The 27327-nt window shown below is 42.5% G+C and overlaps 2 protein-coding genes across 2 annotated transcripts; both read right to left on the bottom strand.

Annotated features, from left to right (window-relative positions):
- Nucleotides 1-326: 326 nt before the first annotated feature.
- LOC128875289 (cytoplasmic dynein 2 heavy chain 1-like) lies at nucleotides 327-3741 on the bottom strand. The gene is made up of 6 exons (XM_054120748.1): nucleotides 3469-3741; nucleotides 3129-3348; nucleotides 2041-2777; nucleotides 1334-1575; nucleotides 948-1242; nucleotides 327-803 (listed from the first exon to the last, which is right to left on the bottom strand). The coding sequence occupies exons 1-6, from the start codon at nucleotides 3608-3610 to the stop codon at nucleotides 511-513; spliced, it is 1929 nt and encodes a 642-aa protein (XP_053976723.1). The 5' UTR covers nucleotides 3611-3741; the 3' UTR covers nucleotides 327-510.
- Nucleotides 3692-25457, bottom strand: LOC128875288 (cytoplasmic dynein 2 heavy chain 1). Its single transcript, XM_054120747.1, has 39 exons — nucleotides 24334-25457; nucleotides 23582-23910; nucleotides 23060-23222; nucleotides 22812-22993; nucleotides 22632-22744; nucleotides 22190-22435; nucleotides 21602-21822; nucleotides 20653-21051; nucleotides 20041-20282; nucleotides 19257-19580; nucleotides 18720-18786; nucleotides 18301-18637; nucleotides 17343-18079; nucleotides 16948-17110; nucleotides 16631-16850; nucleotides 16030-16156; nucleotides 15420-15743; nucleotides 14884-15165; nucleotides 14381-14624; nucleotides 13640-14147; nucleotides 13094-13486; nucleotides 12552-12731; nucleotides 11832-12197; nucleotides 11308-11426; nucleotides 10737-11047; nucleotides 10454-10602; nucleotides 9925-10203; nucleotides 9303-9532; nucleotides 8810-8938; nucleotides 8504-8752; nucleotides 7460-7893; nucleotides 7018-7152; nucleotides 6728-6957; nucleotides 6382-6591; nucleotides 5957-6245; nucleotides 5281-5790; nucleotides 4547-4806; nucleotides 4208-4402; nucleotides 3692-3929 (listed from the first exon to the last, which is right to left on the bottom strand). Exons 1-39 carry the CDS (start codon nucleotides 24565-24567, stop codon nucleotides 3692-3694), a joined length of 10368 nt encoding a protein of 3455 aa, XP_053976722.1. The 5' UTR covers nucleotides 24568-25457.
- Nucleotides 25458-27327: the final 1870 nt, after the last annotated feature.

The raw sequence follows: 27327 nt of genomic DNA, 5'->3' as shown, positions 1-27327 counted from the left end.
TTGCACGAGCTCTAACACGTGCATTATTTAATTAACCCGTGTTTATTCCGAGACACTACGAATGCTCTTTAGCATAAATTTGTCTTTATGTAGACTTAGCGTATATAATGAAGGAAGAAACTACGTAATGACAGTATAAATTATTCGACAAGCTCATTTTCAAATCGTAGATTAGTCACTCATAAATAAATACAATTCTTTAGGTGGAAATATTGTAGTGAGATTTATTTTGTCCATATTAATACAGAAACGTGTGTAACAAATTATGTAATTAATACTGTAAGTACTATCATACATTCACTGCATATATAAGTAATGCTGTGATACTTTTTTAAATAGCAGAATAATATTATAGTACGTCGTCTTTTAATATATTTAAATTATCAATATAAAAATATATAGTGAAGAGTTAATTGTTCATAAATAAATAATATTATACTATTTCAGTGGTTATGTAAAAGATCTAGTACTAATCAGTGTTCAGGTTACAATTAGTGTCCAAAGGGAAAATTATGTCAATTTCAGATGAAAAGCAACCCCTCGACGTAACCAATCATCTTGCTCCTCTCTGGGGCACCTGACAGGTAGCGATGAAATTAATACGTCCCTTTGCGAATTTGCATAAACAGGTATGTTCAACATGTCTGTATCATCGCTACGCAGGGAATCACCCATTGCCTTGTTGGCTAAACTCTCTTCTGTGCAGTTTTCGGGTAAGAATGCAATCTGACAGGTAGGTGCAGCTGCAACTGATGGCGCGTCTGCGTCCAGGTCTACCAACGTGCCATTCTCTATCAATCCACCTGTATTTGCAATATTCAAACATGTCTAATACACCCCAGTGGAATCAAAATAGATATTTCAAAGAAAAATAAGAACTTTCTACAGTTACGAGATTTCTTCCAATGCAACAGTGACAAATATTTAATAATAATATTGTATAATACCTGATATTAGAAGTCCTTCGATGATCACTGACACCTTCCACCCCTCGTTCCTGCGATTTTCCAACCAATTCACGCGAAGTCGAAGATTCTCCAGGGGTTGTCGCGTTTCTCTCGCAGTGTGTTGCTTCAGCACAGTCAGGAATGCACGTGGCCTGGCCAGGCGTGATATATCGATTATGGAGAAAGACGTCGACAACATGATCTCGAGACTTTGGTACCTGGACATGAGTCCTTTAACGAAAAGCGAAACGTCTTTGGGCCCGCTCTGCCACTCTTTCATCCAACGTTTCGGAGTCTGTAAAATCATAAAAAGAAAATTCTAAACCCCATTTTCATCTGTGCATTACTGAGATAATTAATAAATAAATAAAATCACTCGTCTTAACCTTGGTATCCTCAAAGTCCAGAGTGTCAACGTCTCCTCGAACAAGATTCAGAGTCTTCTTAGTTAAACTCATCTCGTCGATAATGAAACGTTCCAAAGGATTTCTACTCGTATTACTTTCCACGGTAAGTGGCGCTCCAAATATGGAACCATTGCGATCGATCAAGTCCTTCAAGTCCCTCTGTATCTTGGATTCTGTTTTCTTCCTCCTTTCATCGCTCCCAGACACTTTGATCAGAACACCTACAAAGAATTGCATGATTTTTTTACACAATTCTGATAGGGTGCAATTGCCTCCACGGTGTGCATTCCCTCTTAATACGATCTATAAGTTTCAATCTATAAATTGTCAACAGAATGAATTCCTAGCTTCGAATAGACGCTATCTACCAGTCTAAGAATTTGGACCAAGAAGGATCTACTGGCTGTATCTATTAGTAAAATTCATTCAGCAGAGATCTTGCCTTGAATTCAACGCAATTAATCGTTAAAAATATCTGTCCAAGCCCCGTCATATACCAGTAGTCTATAAATCAATTAGCAGCTGTTCAACTGACAAATAGTCCCACGTCCAAGCCAACCCTCCACCCTCTTTCTCTCCGACCAACTCCGACTCCAATCTCTCGGTCTCGCACATCACCCAAGAAAAATTAATCCCGTACGTCCAGGAATCCCGTCAACCTCGGAAACGTTCCGACGATAACGAACCTTTCAGATGAGACAAGGCAGCCTCAGCTGCACCCCTCTCCCAGGCCCTGTGGGCGTTCGCAGGCAGCCCAAAGCACTCTTTAGGCGAGTCATTATCGGGGAGACGTTCCAAAGCTTTAACTGCATCCTCGAACGATCTTTCGGACACCCTCAGCACGCCAGCCAGCTTTCTGCGGCCCTCGAACACCGCCGAGGACCAGACATCGCGAACGATCGAGCACAACGCTCGCATGTCGTAGTCGTCTTGAAGCCTGCCACCGTAAACAGCGACGTCCAACAACCCTCTGCCAGTCTGCCATACCCCGTCCTTGTCCTTCTCCTTCTTCGAGGACATGTCCTTGACGACCAACTCGTAGGCGGCATCGAGATCGGCCTCGTTCCACTCGTAAGGCCTGATCCAGCCCTGAGGGACGAACTTCCGTCGCTCTTGAAGCGTGGCGTGGAGCCAGGACAGCAAAACGCTTCCGGGAACGTTCGCGTTGTTTTCCTGTCTTTGCTGGAGCTGCTGGAGAGACCTCTTCACGTTCCTCTTCACGCCCTCCGGTGGTTCGTACGCGAGCTTCAAGCAGAGGCCCGCGAGGCTCGGGTAGAATCCTACACACTCCTCTGTGGTTAACCATATCCTCGTAGTGGGGCTCTTATTGGTCGTGCACATGGGCGATCGCAGAAAGCTTTCCAATCGGGGCAACCAGTTTAGAGCCAGGTGCAGGTTGCTCAGGAGAATCCAGCTACCGTTTCTGTTTCAAGTGGGTTAATGAGGTTACTGATCACTATATAGGATTTAAGGATTCCTCTGAGAGTGAGATATGTTGTGGTATGGGTTGGTTTAGGGGGTGGAAGATTTTAGTCATTGCTTTGCTGTCGCGAAAGAAATTGTTAGGACAATCTAATATTTTTTACGTACGTTAGCTTGAAAATTAGTGGATCTAAATATTTGAACTCGATGAATGTAACAAGAATAGGTATGGAGAGTACACAGTCACGTTTATACATATACAAAGTATGTAAACAGAGATATAGAGGGTGAAACTCTCGGAGCGTAGATAGTTTGAAATTAGTTTCCGTAGATGTCTAGGATGATACATTACTTGCAAGCACTTTCCAGCGCGAGTTCAGCCTGGCCAACTTGACCCTGACCCAAAGAGACTTCCATAAATCCAGTGGCGGATGCAACATGATTGGTGGCCAGCGATCTCAACTCTGAACCAGGATCGGCTCCTGGAGATAGTAGCAATAACACCGGGTACAAGGCTTCCTGTTCTGCTACTTTCTTCAGGGACCACTGTGGAGGTGCCAGGTCTTTGACACCTACACATCATACCATAACACAAGATTTTATTAATGAAAAGGAGAGTGGGCATTGTTTCACGTATATAGTTTGCTCGATTAAAGACACTAAAGAAAAAAAAAAATTAAAGAGTAATCCACCTAATACTTCTGCAGCCAGTTTTGACAGAGCCGTGTGGAGATAGTCCGGTCGCAGGGTCTTCACGATTAGAATTTTCTGAAACGTGGTCAACCCGCTTTCAGAATATATATTGCCAACGTCGTTCAGCCAGGCTGGCTTCATCTTCGTGGCTATCTAAACGAACAGAAGTGTTTCACGCGTAACAGGAAGTGGTATACGAATAATACGCGTAGGGGTAGTAAATTATACTTGAGGGAGGGATGACACCAGAGCTTTAACGGAGAGGCGTCGTTCTTCGGGCACCCACTCGGGCACTCTGTAATCGGGATCTTCGTCATCGTTCAATGCTACTTCACCCAACAGGAAGTCCCTCTCGACGTCCGGCACTGAATGCAAGGAGAGTGCCAGCTGCAGCGCCAGGGGTAGTCGATGCTTTCTGTATACGGCTTTCGCGCAGTAATGCAGGGTTAAACCCATTAATCTGCGACAGGGATTGGTCTTGATCATACATAGGAAGAGTTATCGATGTGTGATAGGGATGAAAATGTAGCACGCGGTTCATTTATTATTTATTGGTTAAATAGATTTGTATTTCTAGTTATTTATTCCTTTTTTTTAATGCATTACTAAAGATGCGGCTGATTTTATTTTTCTTTGCAGAGGTTTTGTGTCTAATAGATATCTAAAGAATATTAAAAAGGGGTCGAAGACAGTTCATTAAGAAAAGGAATTATAATTGAATTATTTAGTACTACTTGCCGCTTTTCGATCAGTTTATTCTGTTCATTCTGGTCCTGTGAGAATATCGAGCTTCTGTAATCTTCAGCCTCCAAATAAATGTCTGTGAAAGCTTCCGCTGAGAAGACATACAATGGACTCAAAGCTGTCGAGGCTTTCACTGTTTTGTACAAACCAGCGGCGAATTTGGCTAATTTCTCGTGATCCGTGGCTCTCCTGGCACGAAAACAATTCCATAAAAATTGACAGTGTCAAGAATCAGCTTACCTGTAGTTTTTACCCGTAGACGAAATGTCTACATTCAGAGATTGGAGAATTTCATTAACGACTACATTTATGTTGGACAGCTTTCCATCTTACCTAGCGACGTCTTCCAAGCTTCGTCGGCTTTCCTCGAGGGCCGACGCGATTTCTTTGGCTTTCGACTGAGTGGCTTCCAGCGACGACAAGAGTCCGCCCTGAGATCCTTCAGATTCCTGGAGGAGGTCTTGACCTCTCGCGGTAGCCAGCTGCGCCAACAGATCCAATCGCGCTGTGTCCCTTTCGCCTGATAATTTTTCTTCGCGCTCCAGTGCTTCTTTTCTTTGCGTCGCCAGCTCTGGCGTCTCCTTTAACAAAACCTGTCGGGAAAGTAATTAATCCTCGTGTCCAGTTCACCATTTGTTTAACCCCCAACCACCGTTGGCTCTTTCAATTTCCTTCTTCAATCTTTTAAACGTTTGCTAGCTTACTTAAAATTGTATAATACTATCTTCAATATTTCGAGATTAATTAATGTTTTTTTTTTTGGCAAATATCAAAATTTATTAAATAAAAATAAAATGATGACATATGCTTCAACAATAAAAGACTGTAACATGACGGTTTTGCATCAAAGCCAGGTTGTACTTATTAGTAGACATTCACCTGTCTACTGAAACAGTTAATTAATACTTGCACACTCGAGGCAACGATTTTGCAATAATAAACGAATCCTAAGGTAACGGGTTAGACTATAAAAAGAACACTGGCAGTTAGCAGCAGTAAAAAGTTGCGAGGCAAATTGAAGTTAAGATATGTTAATGCAACTAATGTATCGATTTAATTCTCCTCACCCTTTCGACGAATCTCTCAGCCAGGCTCTTCGTCCCAGCCCCAAGGGCGATCTTGAACAGGACAGCGTCAACTTCTCTTGGAAAGCCGTCCAATCGATCTCGTCTAGTGGCCAAGAAAAGTTTGAAGCCCTGCGGGGCCGGCAAAGTTCGCTCGCCGAGCCTCAGAGGACGTCTGCGTAGCAGTGGCAACAAAATCGAGGGAAATTCCACCAGCTCCTCGACCAGCAAAGGTTTGCCAAATCGTACCGCGAGCTCCAAGGTGGTCAGGAATTTCTCATCCTCTGGTTTCGTGATTTCCATTCTGGAGCCAACGTTGTTCTTCAGCCAAGAAACCGCCACCCCCGATGGATCCACGAATATTGGAACCAGAGGACCTCGGAGAGCACAGGAGGCGCCCACGACACTTCCTGTGTCGGCTGGCAAACCTTGCGCTCGCCAGAGCAATCTTTCTCTCTCGGTGATCAGCAGGTCGATCGCCAACTTCTTCCATTTGTCGTCCCTTCCAGGATTCTGCGTTTCATTATTCAAGACTTAAGAAAAAGCACTAATAAGTTTTTTATCTTTTTTTATTATTCGTAAGAATTATCTTATTTTTATTCTTCGTAAGATTCGTATACCATGAGGAGCATACAGCAGACCCTGAAAGTTTATCCACTAATCTCGGACTGTTACCAACCTCGTACACCAACAACGACGCCACATTGGCAGCCTCGACGTCCAGTTTCTCTTTTCTGGTGGTCAACTCCTCCATCTGTGCTTGCCAGTCGCGATGTTCCGTGTCCAACTTCTTCAGCAACGCCCTGGCAGTTGCAAGTCTAGCCTCGGTAGCCTCGGCACGCAATTGTAGCGCTGCTGCACCCCTTGAGTGCTCAGCAAGTTGCTCCTGAAGCTGGGCCACGCGACTTTCGACACTGTTGAGTCCAGCTGCCAGCTTACCGATCTGAGCTTCAGCCGCAGACAAACGCCTAGAGTATTAAATATTGCACGTCATAGTAATAAACTAGACCATAGAAATAAAGAAGATTTGAAATTCATGGCTACGAAGTTCCGACACGGTTTTTTTCGTTTGGAGGGTTCTCTTGAAGGGCATGTTCAACGTACTCAGCCAGCAGTCGTTGTTCCCTCTCGAGAGGAGCGACCTGCTGAAGGATCTGACCGTACTGAAGATTCGCCAGGACCCAAGCAGCCAATGGGGCAGCCGCCACCGAGGCTCTTTTCGCAGTTTTCTGCTCGAAACTTTCGGGACGCTCCTTGACCAACCTCTCGACCGCGTCCAGACTGGACGACGTGCTTCTTCTCGCGTCCCAAGTCCTGGATCAAACGACAGCGAAGGAGTGAATCATAGAATCCGACGCTTCATCAATTTGTAATATATTTTAAACATAGATAATTAAGATAAAAGACAAATATTCCTATCGAAATATCACTTCTGCTGATCGATACTTGCCTAATCTCATCTTTGATCCCCCGTTTCGCCAGGAACGTCTTCATGCTGTTCCAAGAGGTGTCTTTTATCCCCATTAATCGAAGGACACCTTCGAGGACGTCTCGAACAGGTGCTGGAGGAGCCCTCAAGGAACGAACCTCTGCCAACGCGTCGGCGCTGATCCCTGCCACTGCTTGCGCAGCTTGTTCCACTAAAGGCTCGACCTTGCCCAATTCTCCCTCGATGTCAGCCTGTTCGATAACGTACAACACTTTGTAACGAATTTTTAGAATTAGAATTAATACTTTTACCTTTCTGCGCGCCAGTTCAGCGCTCTCCTTTTCAGTTTCAGCCTTCAGGGTGGTCATCTCTCCTCTTTGGCCAGTTGCACCCCTCATGGTGGATGTGATTTGTTCTAAGGCCGCGTTGGCTCGGCCTTGTTCTGCCTGCGCAGCGAGAATTCAGCATAATCACTCGAAACAGCAGGAAAAGTAGGATATAATAGCATATTAATTTATAGGAAATCGAAGGAACTTTGATTCCTTCTAAGCGTTCGTATAATATTCTGAAACTTCGACATAAAATGCGCGTCGACGCGTCCGTAGAATCCGTCCGTGAGAAATGTTTGTATATTTTAACATCTATTGAATGAAACGTGTATGTGTATCACCCCAAGTCAACCTGTTAAGAACCTCTCCACTCACATAAACCAACAAAACTTTGGTGTGCTAGACGAATGGAGTTTGAAGTTACCTCTAGCTCCTGGCGTTGCTTGGAAACTTCATCCTCCAATTTGGCAACTTGCTCGCCAGCTTCCTCCAGTCTGCCTATACCCGCTTGCAGGCTGCTCAGCTTTTGCTCTAGATCTTCGCTCCAAATAACACGCAAGTGTTTCCAGGTGTGCAGCATCGCCAGGAACCGAGCCGGAGCTCGTTGCTGTCGCGGAGCTTGCAGATGGGCCTTGACCATCGCCATCACACCAGGAGGTGTCTCATCTGTGTCTTCCACTTCCGTTCCAGTTTGAAGGATAGCCAGTTCGGTTAGCGGAATCTCCCAGGACCACCATTCGCCTCCGAGGCCAGGACCGATTAGTGCGCAGTGTTTGAGGAGCCCTGAACGCGTCAACCAGAGTGATCGCAGTTCTCCCGTGTCCAGGATTATGGCGACTCGAAGGTAATTCCGTAGACCTAAAAGCAATGCATGTTTGGGAACAAGTGATGACTATGAAATGCAGTTTTTGATCGTCTCGTTTGTCACTTGCTCGAATACTTTATTTTTCAGAGCCTTTGATTGTTGTATTCGCGAAAGAAAAGACAAAATTTTTATTTCACTTAAGAAACAATTCTTGATACGACATTGTATTATTCGAAAGCATGAAATCAAACAGATTATTAAAATATGATTTCGTAGCTATCATTGTAATAGATATCACAATATCTTGACGGTTTCGAAACGAGGCAATGGTAGAAGGAATATTAACCAAATGCTCTGACCTGTGGAATGCGGGATCTCGGGATTGAAATATTAATATTCTACTGTACTAACGAGAGCAGAGCAATCTCCGCGTATAAATTAGTTCGTCGAGTATAGACCGGTAGATAGAGAATTATTAACTTCACCGTGGCTTCGAATTAATAATCAGTTCGGTATATATGAAGGAGGAAATAGAAATTCCGATGAATGAGACATTCAAGTTTTCATTTTCAGGGAAGAAGAATATGGAGAAAATTGATGTGCAACACAAACGATATCAAATTATGTCATTTTTGTTTCGGGGAACCATGAATGGAAGCTTACGGTGGTAGAGGTATTGTTCCAGTGTGCCTGAGAAATCCTCCCTCCTCGCCACGTCAGCCAGCGGCGCTATTAACCCGTCGAGTTCCTCCACTGTAAATAGTCCTGGAAGCTCTCCTCTTGACACTATTGCACTCGCCAAAACAGCCAATCCACTCTCTCTCATGTGGTGCTCCTCCAGCAAAACCAGAGTCGGCTCACCGTCGATTCCAGCAGCCTGAACCGCAGTTTTCATCGATACTCGGCCACGCCCTGAACAACTCATTTTTTAAAATCACTTTTCCTATTTATCGTCACGTTATACTGTACCAGGTCCAGAGTCCACTAGCCGAAGGGAGGAAAAGGTGGCAGCGAGTCTCACGGCCGATTTTCTTCCTGCTCCGGGTCGTCCGATTAAAATTACGCCTCTCAGATCAGTTCCAAATGCCCAACTCAGGCCTTGAAAACAGTTGGAAAATTAGTTTTTTAGCAATATCCCATCATACGTCCCTCTGTACACTCCACGCAAGTAAATTGAATAACAAAATTTCAAGCGGATGAGTGAATTCTAACCAGTCTACGTTATTCTACATAACAGAACGATTAGGGCAACAATGTGCAAACCCTGCAGTTGGCAATCACGGGGCTAACTAACTGGTAATTACACGGATCGTCAGCGGAGGGATCGATACAGCGAACAAGGACACCCACGGGTAAGCTTAATCTTGTTAAATATACGAAGTGGCTCGATACGACGTCAACGACCGCGGGATTACGCTTGTTTGCAAAATAACATAAAATTAACCTAATTTAATACGCTTACCGGCCACGGTGCGCAACAGGTGAGGCGAAATCGAAGCTTGCACTGGCTCGCCTTCCCTGGCGCATCTCGCTACAACGTTAATTATCTCCTTCGTCCATTGTTCCTCGTCCAACGGCAATAATCCGGTATTTCCGAGTCTCCATATGTACACGTCGCTTACACGAATTTGTGCTTTGGAAGCCTTCGACAGGACTATCGATTCCCAGCGCGACTGATCCCGTGACGACAGTCTGACAATTAAAATGTTCGCGTTAATCCTTTCGCTGCGAAGGACGTACACGGTTATTCGTGCGACGTTTAGTTTCGAAAATAACAATTCACACTAGATTGAACATATTTAGACAAGATTGAAGGATAACTATGATTATTATCAGAACTAGAATACATCGAGAAGAAGCATCTCCTTTGACAGGAGAATAAAAATCAATTTTTCGATTAAATTAACATTAGATTTATGGAGATTTATTATCAGATTTTTATTATCGAAGCAATGTTTTAGTAAGTGAAATCAGTTCTGTAAAACAGTTTCTGTAAAACCTCGTGAAATTTGGAATGAGTAAAAATGATTTATTACTTGATATATCGATTAAATAAAAATACCATTCCTGAGTTTAAGTGTTACCTAGGATTGAATAACCGTCGTCCAGCATCCAGCAAATGACGCGTAACGTTCGATTCGTCTTCAGGGGTGGGATAATACTTTAAACTATCGGCCCATGAAATCAGATCTTTGGGAGTCCACTCGATGGACGAGCCATGCGAGGATTTCATTAACTCGAAAGCTTCCAGCATGGCGGGAGCCATCAGCGCGATCCAAGATTCGATCAGGATACAGTCCCCTTGCAAAGAGCTCCTCAGATGCAGTTCCAAAACTGATACAATGTCCTTTCGATTTGGATACCTACGACACAAGAAGTACTTTCCAAACTAAAAACAGAATGAAAGAAATTTCATTCACATAGAATGAAAGAAAGTGAATGTTTAATTGAACAAAATAGTAACCTCCTCGTGCAAAGTAAACTTATTTCAAAAGATGATCGTACAAGTACGCAATTTAATAAACGAAATGTGGTAGGAATCGAGGTTTGGCCCAATTGTAATTAAATTTACCAGCGAAGTGATCCGATAATGCTGTTAGGCGATATACTAACGGTAAATAGTGAGTAGACAAAAGTGCTTCCAGCCTCGGGTGTAGCCTAGTCGTTGCATCAGCTGTGCAAACAATGGTCAAAGGAACAATGGCAAATTCAAGATCCTCCTCGTGGAACCCTCCTTCTTGAAGAAGCTCTCGTACCAACTCCTAAATAAAATAAATGACGCATTTCACCTACTTTTTGCGATACATTTAGCTCGCGAATAAGAAAATTATAAAAAATTTACAAACAGATTTCGAATATTCTATCGATGCGAGAATGTTGTCTAATGTGAGAATACCTGCAAATCCTTGGAAGCAAGGTGCAAATCTTCCAAAATCAAGACAACTCTCGAACCATTTCTAGGTTTATACGTTCTCCCGTGTGAGGATGAGTTCAGTTGCACGCAGCCTCTTTTCAATTTCGTCACCAAATCCTGGGGCCCGTAAAGGGACGATCCTTTTATCAAAGTCGAAGGCTCGTTGTTTCTGATGGTGGACAGTATAACGGATATTAGGGTGCTTTTCCCGCAACCGTCTGGGCCTCTTATCATAATAGGCTGGCTCTCCCCGACCCACGGTAAGATGGACGATAAGGCTCCCTTCATTGCTCCTGAAAGAGTGATATTTATGTATGTCTAACGAGGAGACATCGCGAAGTGTGTCCCGAATTTTAAGATTGGACATCTTTTTATTTTCAGACAGCCGAAATTCATGCGAGGCGATGAAATGGGTGGGTAGTAACAGAATAAATATGTCTCGTTACACAGCGTGAAAAGAACAGCGAATAAAGAAGAGGACGCACAGTGTGATATTTCAGCGATCTAGCGGGACAAAACTTATGCGGTCTTAGGCATATCTATATTACGATACCTGACAGAGAAACAGGTCCATCGTCCGTGTCCGTCGATTGGTTAGCATCTCCGACAGCTTCCAATCTATCCGTATCCTCATTGTACAGCACAGCGTTCGGTTTCTCTGGATTTGGACACCTGTGATTTTGAGCGACAACAAACTAATCGATCGCAGACAGGCGAAATTGCATTGTAACAGCAGGTGGCGAATAAAGACAATACGCGTTGTTGATATGCTTGTGGATAAGAGACAAATAGAATAATTATCTGTGTTCTGATTTGGTCCATCTCAGCATGATTTCGTTTTAATGATTCAGTAAATTAGCTAGCCGTAGTATGTCGGTAATTTTGCTGTTTCAAAATAGCTACTATGTAGTAATGTTGAGTAATGATTCAGTAAATTAGCTAGCCGTAGTATGTCGGTAATTTTGCTGTTTCAAAATAGCTACTATGTAGTAATGTTGTGGATGTTTGAAATTGGCAAAGATTCATCCTTTAATAAATAAATTAGATTTTTTTCCCTTTGACTTTTAAGATTCTCACCAGCAATCGGTCGATTGGTAAACAAAACGTGCCAAATCGTCCCTAGGAGTTTCATCCCCTATTTGACTGCACAAAGACGCAATCAGAGCGTAGGAAGCTGAGGTGTAGGTGCGAGCTTTCTTTAAATGGCAGATCGCGGAGTCCATTAAACCAGAGGCAGAGGAAATATCCGCGTTGATCTTCAAGCATTCCTCGATACAGGGACAAAGATGAGAATTCGAGAACTCTTTCGCCGCCTCTGGCAACGCTTTCAATCGAGACGGTACCAGCAAAGAGTTAGGGCTCGTTGAGCCCAAGTGAACCACTCCTAATCGCGAAACTGTGGCTGGACTCGCGCCAGCCAGCTTGTGGGTCTCGAAGATGAACCTGTTTAGAAATGAATAAAAGTGAATGTAGGTATTATTGGAATAATAGCTTCTGAAATAAAGAATTCCAATACTGGGCTATGTCTTACGATTTTTCAAGTTTTATATTCCAAAATAAAATGAAAACTTTCTATAATAAATGTGCTTCCTTTTTACGAAGCTATTAAATGCACCACTGACTAAAATTTTCCAGAATTTGTAGTCTAATATGTTCATTCAGAACGTTTCGAATGAACTGAATTTATCCATTGCCATTACGGGAACGCTGAGAAAAGCTTTCTCGTAAAACAAATAGAAGAGTCCGGGTAAACGAGCAAAAAGTAACGTATAGAGTCATAAATGGCGAGAAGTGTACTTTGTTCCAGTGCCAAGTTTCACGCCCACGCCATTGGGTAAGGTCAGCAATCGATTGTCGTCTAGAGCGGAGTTGAGAGCTTCGGCCCAATCGGGTTCCACGTCGCCATTCAGGATGATCCAAGTCGTAGATTCGCCGGCTGATGCCACCACGCTCGATAACAGACCTTCCTTCCATTCCCTAAAACCCCAAGGCAACAACCTTTTTCTCGGAACCGTTTTTAAAAAGAGTGATTCGATATTTGCAATCCTGATTTCATTACCTCGAGTTTGCTTATTAATTCCTGTTCATATATTACAAGTATTATTGAATTGGAATTTACAGCATTTATTATTTGGAGATTTTATCCATAAATTTTGTTATTTGTAAATTAATATCAGTAATGGAAATTTATTTTTGGTTATAAGAGAAAAAGGAGCACTTGAACGAGTTCTTATATCCAACCTCGTACTAATCAAATTATTTTTATAATTCTGACACCAAGATTAGGTTGAATTAGGGTCGAAATCAATTCGAATTTAGAATGTTAACATCGTCGGTACCTAGTTTGAGGATCGATGCGTCCTAAAAGTCTAGACTTCGGCATGGCGCCAGGATAAACGTGGAATTCGACAACCGTTTCTCCAATTTTCGTTAGTGCGTCGCATAACAGCTTCCTTATGGTCGTTTTACCGCTTCCTGGTGGACCAACGATTGCCACGCCGGTTCTGCTCTTCAGTTGATCGTTCAACTGAATGCATCTGTTCGCTATTTCCTTCCCTAGCTCCTGGTTGGAACAAAGTTCCAGCAAAGCTGTCTGCAAATCTCTCCTGTCGATGAAAGAGGAGGACGAAGGAGCAGCTTTTGGAAAAACGTCTTCCAGTAACGACAGAAATTTTTGTGTGTCCTCCTCTGTCAACTTGGGCAGCGTTGATGCTCTGATTGCAGCCACTAATCTGGAAAATTGATCGCTTAGGGCACTTCTTTATGACTTCTTCAGCAACGTGTGATTACAAAATCTTGACCAATGAAAATTGTTATTTTTAATTTTATTAAAAAATATATTTGATAACCGGTAACATAAAAATGAACATTCGAACAAAGGCAACCTGCTGGTTTCGTCCAAGTCAGATGCCGTAGGAATCGCGTCGAGGACAGATCTGAGAGCTCTGAGACCCCAATCATAGTGAGGCTGATTGGAAAGCAGTATCTCAGCTGTATCCAGAGTTTCCACGAGCTGGACAGCCAACGTCGAGGCCTCCAGGAATCCAGCACACTCCAGCAACGCCTTCACTATGTCCGACCTGTCGGGATGAGCCATTCCAATCGGCCTGAAGAGTCTCGCTAAGGAATCTGGAAGCTTGCGTCTTCCACCGTACTCGACCCCAGCGGGATTCATCGTGATGAACACGCAGCAGTGTGGATCGAGATTCACCTTCTGGTCGTCCAATAGAACCTGAGAGGAGCCGTCGCGAACAGCTTCCTGAAGAGGTCTAACCAGCATCGCCACAGCGCTCAGGGTTTCTTCCTCGAGGCGATTAAATTCGTCGAAGCAACCCCATGCCCCAGCTTGAGCGAGACCACCTAGGATTCGTCGCATGCTACCAGCGTCCATTCCTAATTAATAAGTGTAACATCTGTTGTAGCCAATTGCAAGCTACCTTAAAAAATAAGTAGTTTAGAATTTCTTATACGAAGAGAAGAACTCTTGAAATTTAAAAATAAAAATTCTTACAGATGCATGCTACCAAAGAACGATGATTGAAATAGCAAAGAATATAAATACAGCTGTGGCTGTTCGTTTGGGAATACAGAAATCGATTTGTAGATCGTAAACGTCGCATTCTTACCTTCGTCGCAATTGAAAACTAAAACCAGCCTGCCGAGAATAGCCCCCAGCGCTTTGACGCTTTCGGTTTTTCCAGTTCCAGCTGGCCCGGTTGGGCTTCCACCCAAGCCGAGTTTCATAGCCTGAGCGAGTGCCAGGAAACACCTCTCTGTCAACGGAGTTTGCACCAAACCCACTGCCGCCCCTTGATACTCGAAACGGTATGGAAATTCCGCTCCAGCGCATCGCACCACTGGTCCTTTATTCTAAAAAAAACAAATCGCTCTCTGAACTTGTTGAAACTCGACCTATTAACTCTAAAAAAAACTAGATTGAATTACTCCAAAATGTATGTCCTTGGGAATTAACTCCAAGAAAAGGAATGATTGCTCTGACTCAGAAATCCTGTTAACTTTGGAATGACCTGAGCTTTCGATAGTCGATGAATGAAAGAGTGTACGAAACGGGAAGTTAAATAAAATAGTGATCCCTGCTTTCAGGAACAGAATAGTTGAATAATCTTACAGTCCTGTAACTCCTCAGCTGCCTCTGCCAGGTCCAAACGGTGCTCTCGTCCTGCAGGGTGACGTTCAGAAGATTCCTGGCTACCTCGAGGTGGTGAACAGTGTCAAGGAGCAGGCCGCGAGCTTTCAAAGCGGTCAATTTGTCACCAGCATCCTCCAGCCCTCTGTATCTCGCCCTTTGTGTCTCCAGATATTCGACGAGTTTCTTCAAAGACGAACGACCCTCCTTCAACGCTGCCTCGCATCGTTCCGTGAATCGAATTCTTTCTGCCAGTAACAGCACCTTGACAGGATATTACGTTCGTTACAGTTACTGAATAAGTCAGAAGCAGATCCAATATCCCAGGAAATTATATGAAGAAGCGATAGAGTCGACGTGAGGGGGGGTATGGGAATTCAGGGAGTGGACTAAGGGAGGCTAGGAAATTACTTTATATTTTCGTAACGTTTTCAAAATCAAAATTATTGGCAAAATGGATACTTGTAGTTCTTCTTTCTTCAATTTATTTCTTTGTCATTAATTAATTAAAGTCTTACTTGAGTTGGATAAGCCGATGGATCAGGCATGGTGTCTACCAGGCATTTTTCCAAGCTCTGACGAAGCGTGCTTTTCATCCCCTCTTCAAGATTGCTCAACCACCGTGGAAGAGAATCTCGAAGGTCCACAGGATTAGGTAACTCTAATTTTTCACCTTCTGGCGATACAACGGCTATCAGACCATTGTCGTCCTTTATTATCGTACCTACACCTTGGTAGAGCTTTGGTAGATGAGCTTCCAGGCCCCTGCCGTTGGCTGACACTAATTCGAGGAGATCTTCGTCGCTTAGGAAGTACAGGCGTGGGTAGGAAGAGCGTTTCTCCTGCAAGCGTGAAGAGAGGTTGAAGAGTTTTACAGTAAAAGATTTCCAACTTGAAATATTAAATTTGGTGGTAGTCTTTATTCTTGGTAAAAATAGGCCATTAAGTAACTTATTTACACTGGGTCGTTTATTTCTACTAGATCACTATGTATATAAAAATAAATAAAACTGATTTACAGATACTAGAGTATAACAATCGTCCACTGTTATTGTTTCTTATTCTAATAACTGACAGTGTCGTAGAACCGTAAAGATAGATTTCCGTTTCAAACAGACTCTGTAATACCTCCAAGTACTCGTCGAGACTTCTCTGGCATCTGTCGAGGAGATCTTTCAAATTTGTGAAGGCTGAAATGGGAAGCCTCCTTAGGGATGATAGCCTTGGATCACGAGACACTTCTCCCATGAGATACCTAAACATTTGTCCCGATCGCTATGAGGAACTCTGAATCTACAATTTCCAAGCATTACATTGCAAATTCTTCAGAAGTACCATTGACATCTCAAGTGCACAAGGAGATTTCTTTATACCTTCAATGTGTTCTATCAATTCCTTTGATTTACTTTGATACTGTGTAATTCGGAATGAGGACTAGTTTTAATACACCATTATTGCTTATTGCTATTATAGGAATTTAGTTTCTTAATGCGGAACTCAAATATCAATTAATTTGTGAATATATACATTCAATATACAAATTCATAAACATATTATAAATATACGAATTCATGAATATGTAGACAAAAAATCATTTCTATTTCGAAAATTGTAATAAAATTCATCCAACAGAAGGTTAAAAACGCAACTGCATTTTCATGTTCACCAATCAGAGCTTTCACAAAAGTCGAAACCCTCGATAAAAAGAACGTCTCCACTAATCGATCACCTGAACTCTTTGTTGGCCCTTGACCACCTTCCGGTGTCGTTAGGAGCTGCGCCTCCCTCGTAAACTGGTTCCAAGTAAACCCATTTCCTCTGAATAGTGCTCAGTATCTTTATTCGCTCCTCCATCTCGGAAAGTCCGCTTTCGCAACGAGCCACGCGGGCAGCGAACCTCTCGTACCCAGCTGCCCCTTTCGCGCCCTCCAGCAACAGTCTCAGTTCACCTTTTCGTTAACGAACGTAATTAGCTTACCACGTAGTTCTTTCGGTGAATTACGAGAGCTTGTTGTCTGTTCCTCGAACGAAAAAAATTAGATTTACCTGCCCTTGCTAATAAAGTTCCATACTCCTCCACGAGAAGTATGCTGACGTTCTTACTGTCCTTTGAGTCTTGAAGTTGAAAATGAGCAGACGCCTCCCAGGATTCGAGTTCCATCAACCCCTGGCGTATGCCGCTCTCCGCTGCTGCTCTCTTTCCTATTTCCTGATTGAAAATTGCAATTGTCAATGTACGCGTTAACCTTTTTAGATTTTTATTATTTTACCAATTGAATTTTTGGAAGTGAGTCATGGTCCAAATTTAATCTAAAAGGGTTAATACCACATGTTATGAAGCACCCTGTACATTAATTTCCATCAACTTTCCAGCAGTTTTCGTCTCAGCATTTTCCAATTTCAAGTGAGGACACAGAGGAAATTAAACTTTAGATCGTCACCTTGATCCTCTCAGAGTGCTCCTGGATCTTCTCCACGGAACGAAGCAAGTGGCCCAAGGTAATATCCCTTGTGTGCCTGACGTCGTTCAAATTCAGGAGTGGTTTCAATTCGCCCCAGTGTTCATCCGCGATTTCATCGCCTCGAAGAAGCTGAAGCCACTCGATGGCGTCCCTGACCTCGCGCACCTTTCTGCCAACGGAGGTGTCCATCTCCATACTGTCCCTCTGATCCAAGGATTCATCTTTCAATTGATCCTTCAGCTGGACACGTATCCTGCTCTCCCAGGAATCCAGCCAGTCGTGAAGCCTGGGGAGCCTTCTCCTCGCCACTGTCCATTCTTCGTCCTCTTGGTTTTTCAACTCCTCCAAGAACTCAGCCTGAAACCGGCAGTTGGATTCCTCTCCTTCCAGCTGCAGCTCCAGTTTCTTCATGTTCTCCTCGTTGCTTTCCAAAACGTCGTCGACGTTCAGCTCTATCCTTCGACAATCGGTATTCAGAGCGTCCAGCTGCTCCCTCAGGTTCGTCCACCTTTCCCTCATGGAGATGATCCAGTCCAGGCTGAGAATCTCTGGCTTGGAGGACCATTTCGTCTGCCATCTTTCCAGCTCGTCTCGCAAGGCCACTGCTCTGTGACGGAGATTCACTTTGGCGTCTTCAAGTTCGCGGGCTACTATTGTCTTGTGACGCTCCAAGCGGTCGGCCAGGTCCTGCCAGGATGAGTATGCTGCGCTGACACCTGTTTCGATGAATTCCAGGTGGGGTTAGCAATTTTCAAAATGGGTAGAAATGGTCATTTGACCGGCCGTGGTTGGTTTAGTGTTAATAATAAACGTTAGGTTCGTACAAAAGGCTAAGTTATCCTCCATCAGGCTATTCAAGAACGAGTTCGTAAACTTCCTAACAAGTAATTTCTGTGGTTTCGAGGTTTCCATCGAGCAATTAATTCGGGTAAATTACCCTCGAGTTTCTCGCTGGTCCACGCAGCGAGCACTTTGGAGAGTCCGGCGATGGCTTCCATCTCTTCAGCCATGCCGGACGACTGCTCTTCGATTCGCGCGTGTGCCTCGTAAGCCAATCCAACTTCCTCCACGCTTCGAGGTCTGCGTTCCAGCTCCTTCGAAGCGGAAGAAAGGAACTCCACGATGGCCACCAGCCTCGACGAGGCTTCCACCCTCAAATCGGAGCACAAACGTTCCCAGTAGCGACGGGAGGCCGATTCCAAATCGTTCCTGGTCGTCGAAGTGTCCACGCTGATGCACCAAACCTTCACTTCGCTTCCTCGTAATTTGCCAACCTGATTTTTTGGGAATTATTACATAGGTTTGTGTAGAGAAATAGGTGGCGAATTTGGACGAAGTGCGGTTGAGAAGACTGACCTCTTGGGCCCATTGTTTGGAGTCTTTGAAGGCCCTTGACCACTCCTGTGGCGATCGTCCTTTCAAGCTGGGTGTTGGAGAGAGAATTACATTGAAATTTGAACGAAATTGTTAAGTGAGAATGGGAGGTATGCTAGATGAGGAGGCTGGTGATTTGTTTGTGATTATTTATAACGAAGAATTGATGATTCTTTGCAAAATTACGACTATTTATATCACGACTTTCAATCACGCATATTCCATCTGGCATGACGTGTAATATTTTATGTAACTTCAAAATAAATTGACCAGGAAACATGAAAATTTTATAAAACCTTCTATATACATGCACAAATAAACGTACCAAATTTCAAACATTTATGCCAACTACTTCACCCGCAAAAAAATCATGAGTGCCTCGAACTGATAAAAATAAACGTGTGCCCCGTCAAGAAGTAACTTTCGAAATTGCCACTGGAAATAATCATACTAAATGAACCCGGAGGCAACGTTCGAAGGCATTCGTTACTGTTAACATCACGTTCAATCAGGTTGTACCGTTCAGCAGCCTCGATTTTCGCTGGCGCCGCCAGATGAAGCCATTTCATTCTGAGCGTTTCCAGAGCGGAAAGAGCAATTTCGGCCTGCTTGTAGACGCCACCGAATAGATAGCCGCTTCTTTGAATCAGATCGCCGAAGTGTGCGTCCGCCGCGTCTCCGACCCCCCTGAAGTTCATCGGGATCGAAAGCGATCGACGTATCGCCGAGTACAATTTCGCGCGGATCTCCTCCAGAGACGGCCTCCATTGCAAAGAACCGTCTCGAAACGTCAGCTCCACTTTAATATCCGGCAATTTCTTCAACAGCGACGGTAGGGCTCCTCTGTAAAAAAAAAAAGAGGGGGTGGTAGGGGAGGTAGAAAGAAGGAAGTTCTCATTCGTCCGTTTTATGCAAATCTCCAATGAATATGAAAATTGCGCATTATCGCGGTGAAATGATTCCAAGAACATTCGAAATTCATTAGAAACTCATTCTGCGTGGTTTATTGTAAGAGGTAGGGACACCTTGGAAAATGTCACCATTCTTTCATCAATTTTTACTGAATTATGGTAGAAATTTCGTTATTTTTTGTTCGTTTGTTGGAGAGGTAGGTGTGCTCGAGTCAGAGAAACTTCATGTAAGGTTTATGAGGTTCACTTGATTTTCTGAGGTTGATCGTATTATGAAATTATATTAAATTTGTTCAATCTGGCAAACAATTTAGTAGTGTCATTTACTCGTGTACTCTTAGAATCTTCTAGTTTCTGTACTACTAGTTTGCATAGTGCTTTATGATATGTACCTGTAAGCTACACCCAATGCTTTGAGCAGCTGCCTGTCCCAATGCAGCTTCCAAGCTTTCGTGTTTCCATATTCAGCTTCCACGGTGTCCACGATGGTCCTCATGTTCATCAGGGTGTCTTTCCAAGCGTTCTGATTTCCAATCAGATTGACTGTCTCTCCTTTTAATAAATTCGACACCAAGTCCCGCAACGAACCGTGCTTCGCGGCCAGCTCAGAATTTTGTTTCGCAAACTTTCTCACCTGCATTATCAAAAATGATAACCGATAGCGTTTTCTTTTGAAAATATTATTATGATTACAGTCTGAACTCGGGAAGGGCCAGAATGGAGCACTGACAAATTTTTAAATTGAGAACTTTGAAAATACTTCCACTATTTATTATTTAATATTTTTTCGAGATATATATATAGTACAAAAAATAATAATTTTGATCTGGAAGAAATATTCTCGAACCTGGATTATCTGTATTTTAAACGTAAAACTTAGTAAATGAACAATTTCATTCTAACGTATTTATACAGTTCCTATATCTTATTTTGAGCCTGACCAACATTCATCCTTATATTTTTTACGCTTACAGCCCTCCCCATTAAAATAATAATTATGTTACCAGTTCTTTCAGTCTGGCAGTGTAAGCATCGACAGCCAGAGGATCAGACCAAATGACACCAGATTGTTCTTGAACAGCTCGAGCCAATTCGAGTGCGGTTGTGAGCATCAGTGGCCTCTGGGACGGGACCATGCGATCGCCAATGGTGTTGTGGAAGGTCGCGACTTGCTGAAGAGCCCTGGCACGTCCCGCCAGAGCGCCTGCTCTTTCCACCAGGTCCTTCACCTCGCGAGGAAGTTCGACACCTTGACTCGAAAGCGCTCTGGCTTCCCTGATCAGGGTCATCAGCCTCGGGTCGTAGGTCACTCGCATCATGCTGGTTCCAGTTAACTCTACCACTGCTGAATCGGTGCCAAGAGATAATTCTCTTCTCGCGACAGCGTTCTTCGTTTCCTGTGTCTATTAAATATGTTTGTTAATTATATCTGAGACTGTGAGGATCCTGGAAGACATTGTTGAGGATATTTATCACGCAGATATATTATAAAGTTATCTTTTGGGGAGGTTATGAAGAAAGAATACCGTGGACTCATTAAAATAACAAAATAATGGTCACAGATAGTTAACAAAGGAAGATTTTAAAAGAAGTCTTTATTCTGGAAGAAGGAGCATTCAAACGTTCACCTAATTGGATTAAATATCATAAAGCAACAAGAACTATGTAATATTGTCCTCGAATACTTCTTCCATTAAATGTATTGTGAATAATGAGGAAGGAAAATCTTTTCGATTTTAGCCATCCATTGTTGAAGTTGTATAAAACGTAATTAAAAATTTTCAAATTCATTTCAAGTGAATTTTGTATTAATAATGCTCGAAGAAAATTTGATCGTTCCACCACAAAAATCATCTTCTTAGTTACAGAATTTTTCTAGACTTGCTTTTCTATGTTAGTCAATGTTTGTATTGCCAGAAAATTACTTTTTTTTTTAAATAGACAAAGTGTTACCCAAGTTTCAAGGAACCCTTGACGTTTCCTTTCGATGTCCCTCAGAGCTATGGCTACTTTTGATGAGATTTCCTCGTACCCGGGAAGATCAGCCAGCAACTCTTTTCCTAATATGCTCAAACTTTCGAGCCTCATTTCCGATGACCTGGCAGCTTGAACTTCCTGAAGTATTCTAGGGCTGTCCAGAAGATCCTCCGTGTCCGGTCCGGCCAAGCAGCTTTCTTATGTTGAAATTAAATATGAACAAATCTTCTTAGCTCATCGGTATCATGGGATCGTTCGTCGATACAATTTTCTTTTAGCCATGGGAGAAAGATGGGACTCGAATTAAATGTTTTACTTTATATATGATCTATCAGACTTCAATATTTCGATCATTTATTATTTAGTATTTTTTCAAGAGACTGTGCAACACGATAAATGGTACAAAAAAAGTAATATCGGATAGTTACATTGCAATAATTGGTCGAAATAATTTCGTTAATTAGGAATGCAGATTTCAATGATAAAATAAAATATGGAAGAATTTAGAAAGGATTCTTGAGCAGCATCAGTTTTCTTTGTTATCGTGTCTTTATCTGAAGTTACCTATGAGGTCTCCATAAGCTGAGAGCAACGTTTCCCGTTCCCCTCGTAAAACCCTTTTCAGGCCATCCCTTTTCATCAGTTCAAGGTAACGTCGAAATTCAGCAAGCAGCGAGTTAGGCGTGGAGGCATCGGCGATTTGGGACTTCAATTTTTGTGCGACCCTTTCTTCAGCAGGTACCAAACCTTCCTCGACCTTTCTTCTTAGTCGATTCCAGTCGACGCTCCTCTCGTCTTCGTCGAAAACCACTAAACAATTAGAAGAATTGCATCAAATTTTTGAACATCAATCAACGCTAAATATTATTTTTTTCTTTTTATAAATTACTTTCAAAATTGCTTTTGATTTTTCATTTATCATTCGTCAATGGTTCATCTCTGTCATTTTACGACAGCAGTGTAGATGGTGAAAGAGGAAGAAAAAATGTTGACAGAGTCATTATACCTCTAACATCGTCGAAGCATTGCATCAGGGTATCCGTGCCAAGTCCTGATCTTTCATTAGCTGTCAGCAACCTGGTTAATTGTCGATACTGCGCACGTAACTCGGCAATCTGCCTAAAGATGACGAATATTGCTTTGTATTTCCCTAGAAACCAGGAAGAGGAAGAGCCAGTTCTCATACCTGAGTCGTGTGCCAATTCGCGAACATCTCTCTGGTGTATGGCTAGCACCCTTCCAAGGATGAACAGAGTGATGGGGCCAGAAGAGCGTCGTAAACTGTTCCGCGATGCTCGTCCATTTTTCGCAAATACTCGCGCCAAGTGACATCGCCTCGACTTTCACTCGATCATCAGAAGTTCGCATCTGTTGCAATATCGATGACACAATTTGTTTTTATTATCTTCAAATGTGGATGCTTGAATGCGTTACCTCATCCATCACGTTTTTCACTAGGGACACCACTTCGTCCCCAATAATGTCCAGAAAGGACTTCATACGTTCTTCGGAGTACACCGTGTCCCCTAACTTCCATAAGTCGTCGACGTAACCCGAAACTGCCTCGACAGCATCTTCCACTCCAATTAACCCATCTCTGGACAGTGGACGTTATTACAGAAATGAATGCGGTGCTTTCGAATATAACGATAGCGATAACTCAAAGCAATGAAATTCAAATAAAATATTCTGTACGAATTACTTAAAGTCCAACAGCGATCTTATATTCAACATATGGAGTAAAAGAAAAAATATATCGACTTTCCTGAAAAATAAAATTTTAAGTAAAATTTTAACGCATCATACAGCGAAGAATCGAAGAGGAAACGCCATTAAAAGCAGAGGAAATAGAGAACAGTGTTTCAGAGAAAGCTGAAACGTCTTGGCGAGCTTTTACATAAATCAGCTGGCGCGTTTACTGGGATCTATTTTATTATACTTGAATCTTTACGGCACCTAGCCACCGCTGCGCTCTCGAGCTCGGCCCTGATGCTCTTCAAGCTCTTCACAGCCTCGCCGTAGATCGTCCTGTCGTGCGAACGCTTCGCCTCCTCCCATTTCTTCCTCCAATAATCCTCCTCCTCGAGAACAGAAGCCGTAGCCGGCGAGCCGAGAAGATTCTCCTCTAGTTTCTTCAAACACGACGAACTGAGGCCGGAGGATCGCAGAGTCGGAGCCCATACTTGCCGAAGTGCCTCGATCAGGGTCGATCCTTTGCCGGTACCGGTGGATGTCACCTGAACCAGCTCGTGGAAATTCTTCTCGGTCACTGGAGCTTCTGTCAACTGTCAAACATCCGATTGTACTTCTCTCCTCTACCTTTATACCTGATCAAGAAGAGTTTCGTTTACGTTATCCGCTTAAAATGTATTTATTCAAAAAATCACCACGTTAAGTATGAAATTCCCTTTAGATTTCCAACCTACTTCTTGATCTACCTCTATTCCATACCCCTCCTCCCCCAAAATAAAAATACAAAACAGTTATCCCATATTCCTCCAATCCTCTCTACCAATTAATCCACAGACATACAAACAACGAAGAAATCCTTCTTAAACAAATAAAACAATTCTCACGTAATAGAAAAATACGAAACTATCTTCTGCACCCTTTCCTTGTGATTCAGAGATGGTACCTGAAGATAACCAATCTATCTTGAATTCACTTTATCTTAAAGATACCACCTCCATCTTGAATTTTCGTATTACCTTGAAGAAAACCAAAGTGTTTCTCCCAACAGGCAACTCGTTGCTCAACTTCAGCTGTATTTCGTCGTCCTCGTCAGCTGGTTGCGCGCAGAGGGTCCTGCACGTGGCTCTGTCCAGGAAATTGTCCAACACCGACTGTCCGTCAGCGATGGTCTCCTCGTCCGTCAGTGGGACCCCGAAGAAATGTCTCGCCGTGGACACTATCAAAGATCTACGTTTGTCCACCACCACCATTTTTCTTCTCCAGGGAGTAATTTACCGTTTCGTGTCGCAAATTCACCAGCAAACTATCGGGGATACATTACTGTTGCGAAGTTTCCACGAAACGCCAACCGTGTGTTCGCCCTGGTCGCGTGGTGATCGTTCCGGTCGTCATAGTAACTCGCGGACAACATAAACCAGCTGTCAGGTAGGCCACGTGCTGGCGAGATATGTAATAGAAATTCATAATAATCCTCGCAGGTCGAATACACGTTATCGTACGCTCTTGGAAATTTTCAAGTGGATACGCGAGGGATCAAAAAGAAATTCTGATCATTTTTTAGATAGAGGTGAAGCCTTTGATCGGTAGACGGAAAATGTGAAGAGTTTTGCTTTGACCAGGGTTTTATTTTAATTGGTGATTCTGTTTAGATTAGAGGTGGTAGAATTTTGTTAGCAACGTAGAATATGAAGCGTTGTTTATATAAGGTTTTATTGGTTTAACATTTATAGATCGTGTAGAGAATTTTCTTAAACATTTTCAAATTTTCCTTCCATTATAGTTTCCCTTCAAAATTGTGTCTTTCGTCTACCATGTTTATAAAATTATTTTAACAGTCACAGAATTGAATCGACAATCAAAGAAGAGTATCGTTATTTATAAGTTAATGATCTCGAAGTGCATGAAATTCTTCGAACGAGAAACTCACTCTTTAAATGAGTAATTAAAGTAACTGTGTCCTCTGTATCATCGTATGGATTAGGTACGTTTCGTTAACCTCCTATGTCTTCGTTTTAAAATGATAGAAAAATTTGTATGAAAAGAATCCCAGCGAATTGGGCTATTGCGCATCGCTGCGACTCGCGATGACGATTCACGATTAAAGCAGCAGTTGCGTTCAATTAAAGAATAGTGTAACTGGTAGATAAAACCGCGTCACTAGAAAAATATGCAAGGAAAAAAAGGGGGACGATTGCTCGTGAATCGACTACTGACTCAGAAACAGATTCTTATTTGCCTTCGTACACATTTTTGTCCAGTAACGTCATTTTTTAATTACAAGATGAGTCTTAACGAATAAGAAATAAACGTCTTAGAAATAAATTCATTAGTCGGAAAATAATAAGTTTTTGCTTATTTGTTTTATTAATTTACCACCTTGGCCTTTATTTATATTTTATCTTTCACATTGGAAAGAATGACGACGATAACGAATTTTTTAAATGAAGACACACAGATCTGTACGATAAAGTTAATTACAGAAAGTGGACGTCATTCTTCATGTCATCAAAACGTTTTATAAACGCTACAAAGAGTTCAGAGATTCCCTAAATAAAATTTCACAAATTCTTCCACGTGAATCAGTTATTCCATAAACAAAATAAGTCGTCTAAAGCGATGATAATTTATGGGCACATGATTCGGTCCCTTTCGATGAATAACACGTGAGCGATTAATGAAAAATGGTACGCCTGAAAATGGTTTAATACTCTCGAGTGGCGGGCTTTAATTGAGGCACAAGGATTCACGCACGCGTGAAGTTGCAGGCATTGTTAACGTTATTACCACCGAATATTTGCATAATCAGAGTATAGCCGGCATCCACGCCTCGAATAAGCAATCGGAGTACATTCCGACGAACGTCGAGGCCGATTTATGCGCTAGCGTGCATACGTATGAACTGTCCATGCATACTTCCGTCGCAGCAAATGGCGTGTGCGATGGATCGTTAGTTAGAATCACAACTAACGTGCCGATCAATGAAGAAACATTGTACACTGTTCGACAAGTTTATGACTAATGATATTGTTTCGTGGAGAACAATTCGTTTCCAATTAGTCGATAACGTAACGCTCGTTACGGTTGCCAGGCTCCGTTATTGGTAGATCGCTGGGACAGATCCAACCATCTGTAACCATAAACGAGGTTGTGGTTTAGTAACTGTTCCTGGTGCATACCGTACCGTATTTGAGGAAGTATGAACAATTTGAATTGGTTAGTTTTAGGGCGCAATCTGTATAGGTTTTTAAATACTTAATAAAAGATTGATCAGTCCTTATTTTGTGACCATCTTCAGATACCATGTTTATTAGTGTAGAGTTAAAGAAAATAGGTATATGATATTTAGAAGAATATCTAAGACTGTCTATCTCTTGGCTAAGACGTTACGATGCAACTTTCTTGAATTATCTGATATCAATGGGAACTGCAAATAATGTTGAAACAATAGTTACAAGGTGCTGCTGTTATCTTGTGAGTGAGATAAATGATGTTGTTACATTGTAAGACAGAATACCGACCCCTACATCGTATGTCTTGCATAAATGATAGATGATGGTGGTGTTCGAAAATGCAAAAGGTTGTGACCCAAAAACAAGTGTGGTGTATATAAACTACTAAACACCTGTGTTTTTTGGTTAATCTTCTAACTTTCTCTGATTGTTCTCGTCATTAATATCCGCTCGGTAATTACAGGTTACTTCTTAAAATAAATTTCACGTTTTCTGGAGGAATGAATTTCCCGCTGATAATTTATACATTCTACACATTTGAATCCTTGTTAAAATTCAATTATGTCCAGTGAAATTGATAAAATATCGCTCAGTGCAACGTTATAAATTGAACGAGGAAGTCGTGCTTCCGTTGGAGTCGTTGCACACAGAGACCCTCGTTTCATCTCGCTCGTTCTTCACCAAATTCGTCGGGCCATCGAAAAAAGACCTTCGTTACGTGGGCGGAGTGGAGAAAAACATGAACTCCGGTCTGACGGCCACGTGGTCTTGTAATCAGCA

Source organism: Hylaeus volcanicus, chromosome 4, assembly GCF_026283585.1.
Source record: "Hylaeus volcanicus isolate JK05 chromosome 4, UHH_iyHylVolc1.0_haploid, whole genome shotgun sequence".
In the NCBI taxonomy this organism is placed as follows: domain Eukaryota; kingdom Metazoa; phylum Arthropoda; class Insecta; order Hymenoptera; family Colletidae; genus Hylaeus; species Hylaeus volcanicus.
The sequence above is the reverse complement of the archived record's forward strand: the minus strand, read 5'-3'. Positions and strand labels throughout refer to the sequence as shown.

What these genes read in the sequence shown, in the direction of transcription:
- LOC128875289 (XM_054120748.1), bottom strand. Translation starts at nt 3,610, where the DNA reads ATGAAGCCAGCCTGGCTGAACGACGTTGGCAATATATATTCTGAAAGC. An exon ending in ACTGGCTGCAGAAGTATTAG is followed by an intron (nt 3,349 to 3,468) that starts GTGGATTACTCT and finishes TATGATGTGTAG; the next exon opens with GTGTCAAAGACCTGGCACCT. An exon ending in TGGACTTTGAGGATACCAAG is followed by an intron (nt 1,243 to 1,333) that starts GTTAAGACGAGT and finishes ATGATTTTACAG; the next exon opens with ACTCCGAAACGTTGGATGAA.
- LOC128875288 (XM_054120747.1), bottom strand. Translation starts at nt 24,567, where the DNA reads ATGGTGGTGGTGGACAAACGTAGATCTTTGATAGTGTCCACGGCGAGA. An exon ending in GCTAGTGGACTCTGGACCTG is followed by an intron (nt 8,753 to 8,809) that starts GTACAGTATAAC and finishes TGAGTTGTTCAG; the next exon opens with GGCGTGGCCGAGTATCGATG. An exon ending in CTGAACTGGCGCGCAGAAAG is followed by an intron (nt 6,958 to 7,017) that starts GTAAAAGTATTA and finishes GTTATCGAACAG; the next exon opens with GCTGACATCGAGGGAGAATT.